The sequence below is a fragment of the Gorilla gorilla genome, chromosome 20 (genome assembly GCF_029281585.2).
Source record: "Gorilla gorilla gorilla isolate KB3781 chromosome 20, NHGRI_mGorGor1-v2.1_pri, whole genome shotgun sequence".
NCBI lineage: Eukaryota > Metazoa > Chordata > Mammalia > Primates > Hominidae > Gorilla > Gorilla gorilla.
In genome coordinates this window covers 29,067,751-29,081,557 of record NC_073244.2, presented here as the reverse complement: position 1 = coordinate 29,081,557, position 13,807 = coordinate 29,067,751, and the positions used below count along the sequence as shown (strand labels likewise).

At 35.3% G+C, this 13,807-nt stretch overlaps 1 protein-coding gene and 1 long non-coding RNA gene across 2 annotated transcripts in view; one reads left to right on the top strand and one right to left on the bottom strand.

The window, feature by feature from the left end:
• Positions 1 to 13,807, top strand: part of LOC129528954 (uncharacterized) — a 53,608-nt gene that overhangs the window by 30,074 nt on the left and 9,727 nt on the right. The window lies entirely within an intron of this gene.
• Positions 2,686 to 13,807, bottom strand: part of LOC115931576 (zinc finger protein 492) — a 31,911-nt gene continuing 20,789 nt past the window's right edge. Inside the window, exons 3-4 of the mRNA XM_055372308.2 lie at positions 13,619 to 13,714; positions 2,686 to 5,152 (exon numbers count right to left, since the gene is read on the bottom strand). Coding sequence (XP_055228283.1) covers positions 3,600 to 5,152; positions 13,619 to 13,714 — 1,649 coding nt within the window. The 3' untranslated portion in view covers positions 2,686 to 3,599. The remainder of the gene's footprint in view (positions 5,153 to 13,618; positions 13,715 to 13,807) is intronic.

Here is a 13,807-nt window from a genome sequence, read left to right as displayed (position 1 = left end):
TTAAGATAATTAGAAAATAAATGAAGCAGAACTTCTTTTTAAATTCAGCAAAATTCAGCTTTGCAGCCTGAAAAAAAAGTACTCGCCACATGAAGCATCAATTGTTTACCTTTGATATTTTCTACCTCTGAACATGAAGTTGCAAGTTTCACAGGAGTATTTATGCCTTATCACGGAGCATCTGTTATACAGCAAGCACCGTCATGTTTGTTTGCTACATTTAGGTATAAAAACGTTTTCATGACTTATGAAGCTTCCCTAGTACTTACCTGAACAAACTGGCCCAATCAATGAATAAATTTACTTATATCCATTATAAAAAGTGAAAAAAACAGTAACTTAAGAAAAGTAGGCTTATATAGGGTTCTCCAATTAAAAGAACAAAATGGAATGTTCCAACTAAATAAAATATAATTTAACAAACTAATTTCAGAATTACAGGTAAAAATTATTTTGTGTGCATGACTAAATTTTTCTTTTTTCTTTTTTTTTTTTTTTTGAGATGGAGTCTTCCTCTGTCGCCCAGGCTGGAGTGCAGAGGTGCAATCTCAGCTCACTACAACCTCTGTCTCCCGGGTTAAAGCTATTCTCCTGCCTCAGTCTCCCAGTAGCTGGGATTACAGGTGTGCGCCACCATGCCCGGCTAATTTTTGTATTTTTAGTAGAGAGGAGGGTTCACCATGTTGGCCAAGTTGATCTTGAACTCCTCACCTCAAGTGATCCGCCCACCTCGGCCTCCCAAAGTGTTCGGATTACAGGCGTGAGCCACCGCGCCAGGTCCATGACTCAATTTCATTAAAATCATTCATATAATCACAGAGCAGCTCACATAATGAATACTTCATAAACCATAAAACGAAAAATTTATATAAGAAACAAGAAAGTTACGGGTCTAGCATGAGTACCAGGCAAGTAAAAACAGAGAATTTGCATGGCAAGATTCTAAATCATAAGCCATAAGATTGTACAGTAACAAATTCAGTACAAAGCAGAGAGCAGAAATTTGCATTTACATTTTTGAAGATTTTTGTTTTCTAGAAAATTGGACACCTGGCCGGGCATGGTGGCTCACGCCTGTAATCCTAGCACTTTCGGAGGCTGAGGTGGGTGGATCACCTGAGGTCAGGAGTTCAAGACTAGCCTGACCAATATGATGAAACCCTGTCTGTACTAAAAATACAAAAATTATCCAGGTGTGGTGGCCTGTGCCTGTAGTCCTAGCTACTCAGGAGACTGAGACAGGAAAATTGCTTGACCCTGGGAAGCAGAGGTTGCAGCGAGTCGGTATCGCATCACTGCACTCCAGCCTAGGCAACAGGGCAAAACTGTCGGAAAAAAAAAAATCAAAAAGAAAATTAGACACCTTATTAATTTTCTTACACCTAAGGTTTATATTTAGACTAACAGATGTGTACATTTAACTCTATGTAAATCAAAACTAAAAGTCTGTATGTGTTTGCAAGCAGAGAGGCCACATATTCAAAGAAAAATATATAAGAAATTTTTAAAAGTATTTATTCAGGACTCAAAAATGTGTAAATTTTGTTTATACTTGTATATAATTTTTATTATTATAAAAATAAACCTGTAGTCAATAACAATTTAATTATACATTTGAAATTATCTAAAACTGTAGAACTGAATTGTTCGTAATACAAAAAATAAATTCTAGAGGTGATGGATACATCATTTATCCTAATGTGATTATTAGTATAAATTATATATTGTATGCCTATCAGAATATGCCATATATAACATAAATATTATGTGCCCACAAAAATTAACAAAAATAAATTTAAATGGGAAAAAAATAAAAATTTTACCTACAGAAACAATATTCCTTAACTTATTTGCAGTTTAAAGCCACTGGCAAAAAAGATTACTAGAGATGTTAGTCCATTATTTTACCAAATAGTGTATTGTTACGATCTTTTACCTACACCCTTGAGTAAGGTGGACTAGGTTAAATTAAGTGGAATAATGTGACTTGATTGAATGCACAATATTTAACGTTAAAAATGTTCAATTAAGAAATTTTCACACATAATATAAAATTTTTAACATGTATTGCATTTTGTTTCATAAAAGTACAATTAGTAAAATAATGTATTATTTTAATTTTAACTAAAACTAAAAATATTCGTCTCTCAATATAATGCAGAATATTACTCTGAACACCTACCTCATTCATCACTCAATACTGTAAGTGAACTACAAAGAACCTCTTTACTTAAGATTTTCATCATGCATCTTACATTTTAATGTCCTTACTCTTTCATTGAAGAGGTCATAAATGCTCACCCAAAAAAAAAAAATCTCTCATATCTTTGATGCAGCAACAATTGGTCATACGCTTTCACAGATGAATACAATAGGAATAGAGAAACAGCATCGGCCAGGCCCAGTGGCTAACACCTATAATCCCAGCACTTTGGGAGGCCAAGCTGGGCGGATCACCTGAGGTCACGAGTTTGAGACCAGCCTGGCCAACATGGCAAAACCCCGCCTCTACTAAAAATATAAAACTTAGCTGGGCGTGGCGGTGTGTGCCTGTAAATCCCAGCTACTCAGGAGGCAAAGGCAGGAGAATCACTTGAACGCTGGAGACGGAGGTTGCAGTGAGCCGAGAAAGCGCCACTGACTGCACTCCGGCCTGGGCAACAGAGTGGGGCTCTGTCTTTAAAAAAAAAAAAAAAAAAAAAGAAAGAAAGAAGTTAATTTATTTAGCATGAAGTAATTTGAGTTAATTACAACATTATTTACATGAAGTAATTTGAGAGTTAATTACATTACTTTTTTAAAAATCTGTAAACTTTCCAAAAAAAGTATACTTGTAATGTAATTATAACTCTCCAAAAAATCTTCTACCCTTTTAAAGTTATATACAAATAATTTTTCTACCAACTTTAGTTTTGGATTATTTTCTAAACTCAGAACTCTGATTTAGTGTAAAATCTGAAGTGTCAGTGCCTTATATATTTCTAATGTAAATTCGCTGATATCTACATAGACTTAATTTTGGATTAAATTTTTTTTCCTATTTACTGCATCTGCAAAAATATATTTTAGTATGAACTCTCTGGAGTTTTCTAATCTGTAGTTTTTGAATAAATTTTTTTTCTAAATTTATTACATTTACAGGGTTTTTCTTCAATATAAATTCACTGATATTGAACAAAGTTTGAGTAATTGCTTCACGGTTTGCCTCTAATACAAAATGAATACAACAAGATCTGTGTTACAAGTAAAGTTACTACAACTCTCTTTATATTTGTAATGTTTGTCTTCAAAATAAATCCTCTTCAGCACTTTAAAGGCTTACATTTTCTCAAGAGTCTTTTGACAGTAATTGCACTTTTAATGCTATTAAGTATAAATTCTCTGATGTTAAGATGTGAGCAGATATTAATCACTTTTTTACTTTCTTTATATTTGTACATTTGTTCTCAAGTATAAAGGCTTTCCTGTGCAATAAGGTGTGAGCATTGTTTAAGTCTTGCCACACTGTTCACATTTGTGATGTTTTCTCCAGTATGAATTACCTTACCTACAAACAAGTGTGATAACCATTTAAAGTCTTTGTCACATTATTCATATTTCTATGTTTTCTCACCAGCACAATTTCTTTTATGTTTGGAAATGTTTGAGATGTTGTCACAAGCATTGTCACAACTTTCAGGTTTGTAGAATTTCTCTCCAGTATGAATCATCTTATGTCTGTTAAGAATAGAGGAGTTGTTAAAGGCTTTGCCACATTCTTCACACTTGTATGGTTTCTCTCCAGTATGAATTATCTTATGTGTAGTAAGGGTTGAGGACTGGTTAAAGGCTTTGCCACATTCTCCACATTTGTAGGGTTTCTCTCCAGTATGAATTACCTCATGTTTAGAAAGAGTTGAGGACTGGTTAAAAGCTTTGCCACATTCTTCACATTTGTAGGGTTTCTCTCCAGTATGAATTATCTTATGTGTAGTAAGGTGTGAGGATAGGTTAAAAGCTTTGCCACATTCTTCACATTTGTAGGGCTTCTCTCCAGTATGAATTATCTTATGTGTAGTAAGGTGTGAGGATAGGTTAAAAGCTTTGCCACATTCTTCACATTTGTAGGGCTTCTCTCCAGAATGAATGCTCTTATGTGTAGTAAGGTGTGAGAACCGGCTAAAGGCTTTGCTACACACTTCACATTTGTAGAATTTCTCTCCAGAATGAATCCTCTTATGTGTAGTAAGGGTTGAGGATTGTTTAAAAGCTTTGCCACATTCTTCACATTTGTAGGGTTTCTCTCCAGAACGAATTCTCTTATGTGTAGTAAGGTGTGAGAACCGGCTAAAGGCCTTGCCACATTCTTCACATTTGTAGAATTTCTCTCCAGTATGAATTATCTTATGTGTAGTAAGGGTTGAGGATTGGTTAAAAGCTTTGCCACATTCTTCACATTTGTAGGGTTTCTCTCCAGCATGAATTATCTTATGTGTAGTAAGGGTTGAGGACTGGCTAAAAGCTTTGCCACATTCTTCACATTTGTAGGGTTTCTCTCCAGTATGAATTCTCTTATGTGTAGTAAGGTTTGCAGATTGGTTAAAAGCTTTGCCACAGTCCTCACATTTGTAGGGTTTCTTTCCAGTATGAATTATCTTATGTGTAGTAAGGTGTGAGAGCCGGTTAAAGGCTTTTCCACACTGTTCGCACTTGTAAGGTTTCTTTCCAGTATGAATTCTCTTATGTGTAGAAAGGTTTGAGGCCTCATTATAGGCTTCCCCACATTCTTTACATTTGTAGGGTTTCTCTCCAGTATGAATTCTTTTATGTTGAGCTAAGTGTGAAAGCATGCAAAATGACTTTTCACATTCTTTACATTTGAAAGGTTTCTTTCCAGTATGTCTTATCTTATATCTGTTTGCATTTGAAAATTTCTGAAAGACTTTCGCATATTTGTCACATTGTAATATTTTGCCCTGGGTAGTTCTCAAACACTGGTTAAGTCCATTGTAACATTCTTCGTGCACCTTACACTCATCCATGCTTTTATGGTATTTTCCTAACTGTAAATTTTCATGTCCACATTTTTTATATCTTCTCAGTATCACTTTTTGGAAACAATTTTTTATGCCCTGCTTTGGCCAAAAGTCTTGGGCAAAATAAGAATATACAACTGCAAGAAATAAAAATAATCGATTACTCCACTTACTAGACACAGATGAATATACTTTACAAATCTAACCTATAAAATTATACAAACTACATCACAAGTAGCAAAATATTACAGGCTCTAACTTTTTCACAGACATATAATGTAACAAAAACATACAGACCAAATTACATTTGTGAAAAATTAAAGTAAGTTAAGTGTGCAGTGCCCCAGGTGAGCCCAATGCAAACAGCCACATAGAAGAAAAGTCAGTTCCATTTACCCAACACAGATCTTCCTGCTTCCCAATAAAACATAGTGACTTTAGAAATAAATTGCCAATTCCTGGTTTCCTTTTTAAAAGACAAGTAAAATACTGGCTTATACATCTTTATTTCTGAATGGTAGGGGCTTTTACAGACACTGGTTCCTGTCCCTCATTACATAAAGTTCTGAAAGAAATAGAGGTATTCTTTCAAATGACAGTTTGAGTCTGCTGAAATGAAAGATAAGTTTTACAGCAGCAGAAAGACTGTGATATCATAGACAGGAAACAATTATAGCAAGTGATTATTGGTTATTAAGAAGAAATATGAATAGGCTGAGCGTGGGGGCTCACATCTGTAATCCTAGCACTTTGGGAGGCCAAGGTGGGTGGATCACCTGAGGTCAGGAGTTCGAGACCAGCCTGGCCAACATGGTGAAACACTGTCTCTACTAAAAATACAAAATTAGCTGAGCATGGGGTCACATGCCTGTAATCCCAGCTACGTGGGAGGCTGAGACAAGAGGACCACTTGAACCCGGGAGGTGGAGACTGCAGTGAGCTGAGACCACGCCACTGCCCTCCAGCCTGGGTGACAGGAACAAAACTGTGTCTCAGAAAAAAAAAAAAAAAAAGAAGAAGAAGAAAACACGAATAATAAACTGCTTTAACTAAAAACTAAACACAAAATTTTAGACAAGGCACATCCTAAGAACATGTTTGAGAGACTTTCAGAATCTCTAGCCAAGATAATTATTTTCAGACTATGTCATAAAAAACTACATTTTAAAGACTGTGACAGGTAGCTTTTTTTAATGTCCAAATCTCAATCAAAGATTATATACAAAATACAAAAGATTATATACAATACAAAAGATTGTATACAAAACAAGGCAATATAGTTTCATCAAAAATATTATATAAATTTCAGAAACAAACCATAAAAAAGATGTACACATTAATTTTAAACACTGATAATAAATTGAATAATATTCAATGAGTAAAACAGGAACACGGCCCAGTGTAGAAAATCACAAAAATGGGCTGGGCGTGGTGGCTCACGCCTGTAATCCCAGCATTTTGGGAGGCCGAGGCAGGTGGATCACGAGGTCATCCTCACGAGGCAGGAGATCGAGACCATCCTGGCCAACATGGTGAAAACCCGTCTCTACTAAAAAAAAAAACAAAAAACAAAAAAATTAGCCAGGCGTGGTGGCAGGCTCCTGTAGTCCCAGCTACACCGGAGGCTGAGGCAGAACTGCATGAACCTGGGAGGCGGGGCTTGCACTGAGCCAGGATCGCGCCACTGCACTCCAGCCTAGGCGACACAGCAAGACTCTGTCTCAAATGAAAAAAAAAAAAAAAAAAAAAAAAATCAGAAAAATGAGAATAAAAACGAAAGTATCTACAATTTTTTTTTTAAATTTGGAGGTAAAAAAAAACCAGAAAAATAACTGGAAAATCCTAAAAGTAGGAAAAAAATGATGTAAAAATGAGGAAGTTCAACAAATTAGGATACACACAAAGATATTTATAACAAATACATTTATAAGCACATTTGCAAAAATCACAGACAAGAAGAAAGTCTTGGAAGCTGCAAGATAAAAGCAATGTGTTATTTACAAACATAGTCTTATAACCAGTAAATTATCAACAAGAATTTTGCAGGCCAGAAAGAAACTGTGTGACACAGTTAAAGTCCTGAAAAAAAAAAAAAATCTACCAAGTGAGAATAATACCATCAACAAATCTGCCCTACCAAATAAAAAGAAAAAACCTTCCAAAAAAAAACAAATTATGAAAAAGTATATTATTAGCACTGCATATGCCCTACACATAAAAGACGCTGAAAGCAGTTCTTTAAACTGAAAGTAAAAGAATTCGAGAAAATACCATATAATCAAATAAAAATACATTATTTTCTGGGAAAGATATGCACATACACAAAAATAGAATCTTGTGGCATTATCATAATGGTGCAGAAAACATTTTAATCTATTCTCTAAAATTTGAAAAATAAAAGCACAGAAATTAAACATCTGTTAATGAATATACAATGTAAAAACATAATTAGCAACATCAATGACAAATTTCAGGGCAGATGTAATGAGGAAGAATTTTTTATTCAACTGAAGTTTATTTTATACCAAATTAAAAATATACTGTTGTTTCTCATAGAGGTTTTATGTAACCCCCAAGGCACCACACACACACAAAAAATCTGTATAGATACACAACAGTGAATTAGAAATAAGTAAAAGCATATCAATACAAAAATCAAAAAGACACAGAAAATGAGAAACAAAGATGGAAGAATCAAATAAAATAATTAAAACAGTAAGTCTTTCTCTTTCAGAAAATTATTTAAATATATATAAAATTAACTTTCAAATCAAGAGACATACTTTCAATAAATAGATTTAAAATTTTAAAAACCAAGATCCAACTTTTTTCTACCAAAGTCAGTTGAGATCTAATGATAAAAAAATGCTGAAAGGGGGATGATGCAAGAATACATTTCATGCAAGTATTAATCAAATGAGAGCAGAAGAAATCAAAATAATATTATGCAACCTACATCTTAGTCAAAAACTGTCATATTTTATAAAATGTATTTGAAGTCAAAACTCCAAGGAGACAAAAAAGGACACAAAACTTATAGATTTAGGCTGGGCACGGTGGCTCACACCTGTAATCCCAGCACTTTGGGAGGCCGAGGCAGGTGGATCACTTGAGGTCAGGAGTTCGAGACTGGCCTGGCCAACATAGTGAAACCCCATCTCTACTAAAAATACAAAAATTATATGGGCATGGTGGTGGGCACCTATAATACTAGCTACTTGGGAGGCTAAGGCAGGAGAATCACTTGAACCCAGGAGGCAGAGGTTGCAGTGAGCCGAGATCATACCACTGCACTCCGGCCTGGGACACAGAATGAGACTCTGTCTCAAAAAAAAAAAAAAAAAAAAATAGATTTATTCACTGGGAACCTATAACAAATTTGTATATATGTACGTGTGTGTGTGTGTGTGTGTGTGTGTGTGTGTGTGTGTATCTCACATGAGGGCTTCAAATATAAAGCAAATATTGACAGAATAACAGAGACACAGAGAGAGCAACATAATTATAGTAGGATATTTCAATACTGCACTTTCTGTAATAAAAATAAAATAAGAATATTAGTAAGGGAATAGAGGACTTGCAGGCAACAATTATTCCTAACAGAGGTATAAAAAACACTCCTCAACATCAGGACACACATGGTTCTCAATAGCTAACACAACACTTTCCTTGATAGACCACTTCTTATGCCAAAAAAAGTCATCTTACCAAATTTTTTAAAACTGAAATTTTATAAATTACTTGCTATCACCAAAATGAAATGAGTATACAACAATTAACAAAATAAAAAACCTGAAAAATTCACACATATATGGAAATTAAACAATACACTCTTGAGCATGCTCTTGTGAAAGGCTGAAAAAGGCAACACTGTAAAGATGTCCATCCTGCTCAATGCAATCTACAGATTTAATGCAATGTTTTTCAAATTTCTCACTGCATTTTTGATGAAAGAAAAACAGCAATCCCTCAAGTATACAGAATCTCTACAGACAATAAAGTGTCCAAAAATATTAAAAACAAAATAAAACAATGTTGGAGGCATTACAGTTCCTGATTTCAAAACACATTACAAAGCTACAGAATTAAAACAATTTGGTATGAGTATAAAGGTGAAAAAGTAGACTAATAAAATAGAATGCAGCACATATATAAACTCTCACATATATGGTCACATGAAGAGTCATTTGCATACCCACAATTATTTTAGCATTGTTACTAAAAGCCAATAGGTAAAAGCAATGCAAATTTCTGTCACCAAATCGTTCAATAGATATAATTTGAAATATAAAAATACCAAAGAATTACTCAATTTGCAAAAAAGCAGGACATATTCTAACAACTAACAGAAATTGTATGAGATCTATAAAGCAGTTATACTCTTAGAAACAGAAAACAGAATGGTGTTTGAAAAGTGCCAGGAAATGGGAAAAACTGGTAGTTGTCTAACGTGTATTGTAAAATTTCTAGAAGTCTTTTCTAAAACAATGTAAATATACTTAACATGTCTGAAACGTACAGTGTTTTTGAGTCAGGGTCTTACTCTGTGACCCAAGCTGGGGTCCACGGCACAATTATGGCTCATTGCAGCCTCAAACTTCCATGTTCAAGTAATCCTCCCTCCTCAATCTCCCAAGTAGATAGGACCACACCACCATGTCTGGCTATTTTTAAAAATGTTTTATAGAGATGAGGTCTCCACATATCTCCCAGGATGTTCTCAAGCTTTTGGGCTCAAGTAGTCTTCCTGCCTTGGCCTCCCAAAATCTGGGGATTACAAATGTGAACCACCACAACTAGCCACAAAATGTACACTTAAATAGATTTAAGATGGTAAATTTTAGGTTATGTGTTTGTACAATTATTTTTTAAAAGAATAACTGAAGAAGATACAGAATTATAAATCTCTCCAAAAATTACCTTCAAGTCACGAAAGTGCTTCTCTCACACAAAGGAAATATATGTTTATTATAACAAGGTGAAAATAAGACTATTTCCATGACTACTCATTTAGACAAGATAAAGACACCATTAAAAATCAGCTAAGAAAAAATATATACAAGATTAGCCATAACCAAAATTGGGGTCATATTTATAGATTAAAAACACACACACATATAATCAGATTTTAACAGACAATATGGCTGATTTATCTCTTAAACTCCACACTGACTTAGGTATACAAACAGAATTGCAAATTGTCTAAAATTATAAAACTAAAAAACACAATAAACTTATATTAAGAAACTAACACTGAAAAAAACACACTAAAATGGAACTACAAAATAATAATAAATGTTTACTCATAAAATCTGGTATGCAATGTTGATGTAGCATTAATAAAGAATTCGTGTAGATAGCTGTAATATTTTACTGTAACTGTGTACTCATTGAAGGTGGCTATTTTGAATCACTGGCATCCATTGTAATGCAGTATAATTCCAGATAAAATGTAGTATAATCATAAACAAGATTCTAATGACAAACTGATAAATAAGCATTTTAATAAATAAGATCATTTTTAAGTTGTAAATATATGCTATTCTTACACAAAAAAACTGCTGTAATCCAAATTTAGAAGCAAAGAATAGACTTACATTGCTAAATAAAGAAAAAAATTATCTATTTTGCAGAATATGGTCAGAGCCTCTGATACATAAAACAAATATTTGGGAACAAATTATGTCATATTTTAGATATAGGGTGACGAAAGTGAGTAAAAATCCTGTAATCTTCTTTTGCCTGCCTATATTTCCTTTTTGCCTGCCTACTAATTATCTAATTCACTTCAGGCATAACATGTAAATTGTAGTATATTGTCCTAAATGTCTAAATCTAAAATTACAGACAAAATAGAAAGTAAAAATGTACAGGGAGAGTGGCATCATTAAGATGGAAAAATAAAAGGTGCTCTATTTGTTTACTTTCTCACTGCAAGAAAATTCGTCAGCCATCCCTGACAAAAATGCCTTTATGAGAGAAACAGGAATCATGGCTCAAACCTGTAATGACAGCTATATAGTACCTTAAGTCAGAGAATGTTTTAGGACAGAATTTCTTTTTTTTTTTTGAGACAGAGTCTCACTCTTTTGCCCAGGCTGGAGTGCAGTGGCGCGATCTCGGCTCACTGCAAGCTCCGCCTCCCAGGTTCACGCCATTCTCCTGCCTCAGTCTCCCGAGTAGCTGGGACTACAGGTGCCTGCCACCGCACCCGGCTGATTTTTTGTATTTTTAGTAGAGACGGGGTTTCACCGTGTTAGCCAGGATGGTCTCGATCTCCTGACCTCGTGATCTGCCCACCTCGGCCTCCCAAAGTGCTGGGATTACAGGCGTGAGCCACCGCGCCCGGCCCGCTTTAGGACAGAATTTCAAGACCAACCTGGGTTACGTAGCAAGACCCCATCTCCAAAATAAGTGCCCTTAAAAGAACTTTGAGATCCAGGGAGGGAGCTGTGAAACTCTGCTAATGCCCAAGATTGAGGAATTGTCTTTCCAGAAGGCAGGCTTTCATTCAGGTGGCAAACTACAGGACCTCTGTTCTTGGCTACAGACCAGAAACTGGCCCACTGAACTTAGTCCCACTGAGAATTCTGAAATTACCCTGTAATCATCCCAAACTCCTCCCAGCCACAGTCTGGGAGAGGGCCTGCCCTTCCAGAGGCCTGGAGGAAGACCCATTTATAGCCATGCAGCAGGCCTGCAGACCTTGGCCCTTACTGTGGTCCCTGAAGCAGTTCCATGACTCATTTTTGCTGCCTGAGCCACAGTTCATGGCAAGTTCTGCCTATGTAGAAACCCACACAGTGACCTTGGGAAATCCTCTCTGGTTTTCAGTGAAAGCCAAACTCATTTACATCCTAATATAAAGCCTACCATATGCAGATCCAAGGGCAGAAACCTGCCCTAGTGTCCGCCCTACAGAGAAAAGTCCTGAAGTATATTCACTCTGTCCAAAACTAAAATGGGAATTACAACTACTCAAGCCCCTTGTAACAAGCCAACTAAAGGTGGACCCTAGCGCAGACCCAGCAGCCTTGTGACTAAGCTACACCCCCTCTCCACTACAAACCCATAGTGCATCCCAGGACCCTGGGGGCTCAACTAAAGATCTTTACTTTCTGAAACCAATTTATAAAAACTTGAAGAGGTGTTTGCTCCTTCAAATTCACAGACACCAATGCAAAAGTACATTATGCCCATTCTCAATGCTTCTATTTTAACATAGCACTGAAGTATGTGGAATTAAAAATTAGCAAAAAAATTTTTTTAAGTCATTGAAATTGAAGGCAAGTAAAAAGTTGCTTTTCGTAGACCATTTGATCTCATATATAAAAAACCATAAACAGTACATTAAAACCTAATTAAAGTAATAATTATACTCAATAAATTAGCAAAATAGAAAATTCACATACAAGTATAAGTTATGGTTCCACACACTTTAAACAAACTATCTGATAAAACAGAGAAAGAAAGCAATCTTATTTACAATAGCACTAAAATAATAAATTTCTGAGAACAAATTTAACCAAGGAGCTTAAATATCTTTCAAATCAAATATATATCAATTAAAAAAATTGGGCCGGGCGCGGTGGCTCATGCCTGTAATTCCAGAACTTTGGGGGGCCGAGGTGGGTGGATCACGAGGTCAGGAGATCAAGACCATCCTGGGTAACACGGTGAAACCCCGTCCCTACTAAAAATACAAAAAATTAGCCAGGCATGGTGGCAGGCGCCTGTAGTCCCAGCTAATCGGGAGGCTGAGGCAGGAGAATGGCGTGAACTGGCGAGGCAGAGCTTGCAGTGAGCCAAGATCATGCTACTGCACTCCAGCCTGGGCGGCAGAGCAGCAAGACTCCATCTCAAAAAAAAAAAAAAAAAAAAAAAACTGGAGAAGACAAAAATAAATTTAAAAACATTTCATGTCTATTGATTGAAAGAACATTATTAAAGTGCCATATTATCTACAGTGATCTCTAGATTAAATAAACTCCCTATCAAAATTCCAGTATTTTTTTACAGAATAGAAAATATAATTCTAAAATTCACATAAAACTACAATAAACTTTGAATAGCCAAAGCAATCTTGAAAAAAAAGGACAAAGCAGAAGAACATCATAATTTATAATTTCAAACTATACTTCAAAGCTGTAATAAGACAGAATAATTGTGCAGAAAAATTAGCAATAAAGAAACCAATGGAACAGAAACCACTACTCTCACACATTTCAGACATGATGTTAAAAGAGAACTTAAAAAACAGTTTAACATAGAGTTTCTCAAAATTATGCAGATTATCTATGTGTTTTCAAAAACAATGAAAAAGCAGTCAGATTTTACAGTCTCTTATGTGCCATGAAGAGGGCTGTCTTGGCTGTCACTGTAAACTTGAAGATCACCAAAGGGAAAGTAAAATCTTTAGAGATCTTAAAAATATAAGACAGAAGATGCTTCTATGTGAAAGCAAAATTTAAAAAATTCAGGCTTCCCAGAAACTATTTTCTTTGGAACACAGATTTCAAATCATTTTAAGGACTGGCTTTTTTTTTTCTACCTTGCAGCTCTCATCTGTGTCGTCTGTTGTATTCACTTTCACTCTCACCTACCTGGGGGTTCAGCTACCATCTCATGTCTCTTCACATTCCAAGGTTCTTTTCCTTGCTCCAGACAGGTGATCAGATCTGGCTTAGAGGCAGCAATACCTGTTTTATTACAAATAACATGAATCTTGCTCATATTCTCCAGTTACCAATTTAGTAGTGTGTTCAGTAAAAAGGATGTAATAGAATATTCTA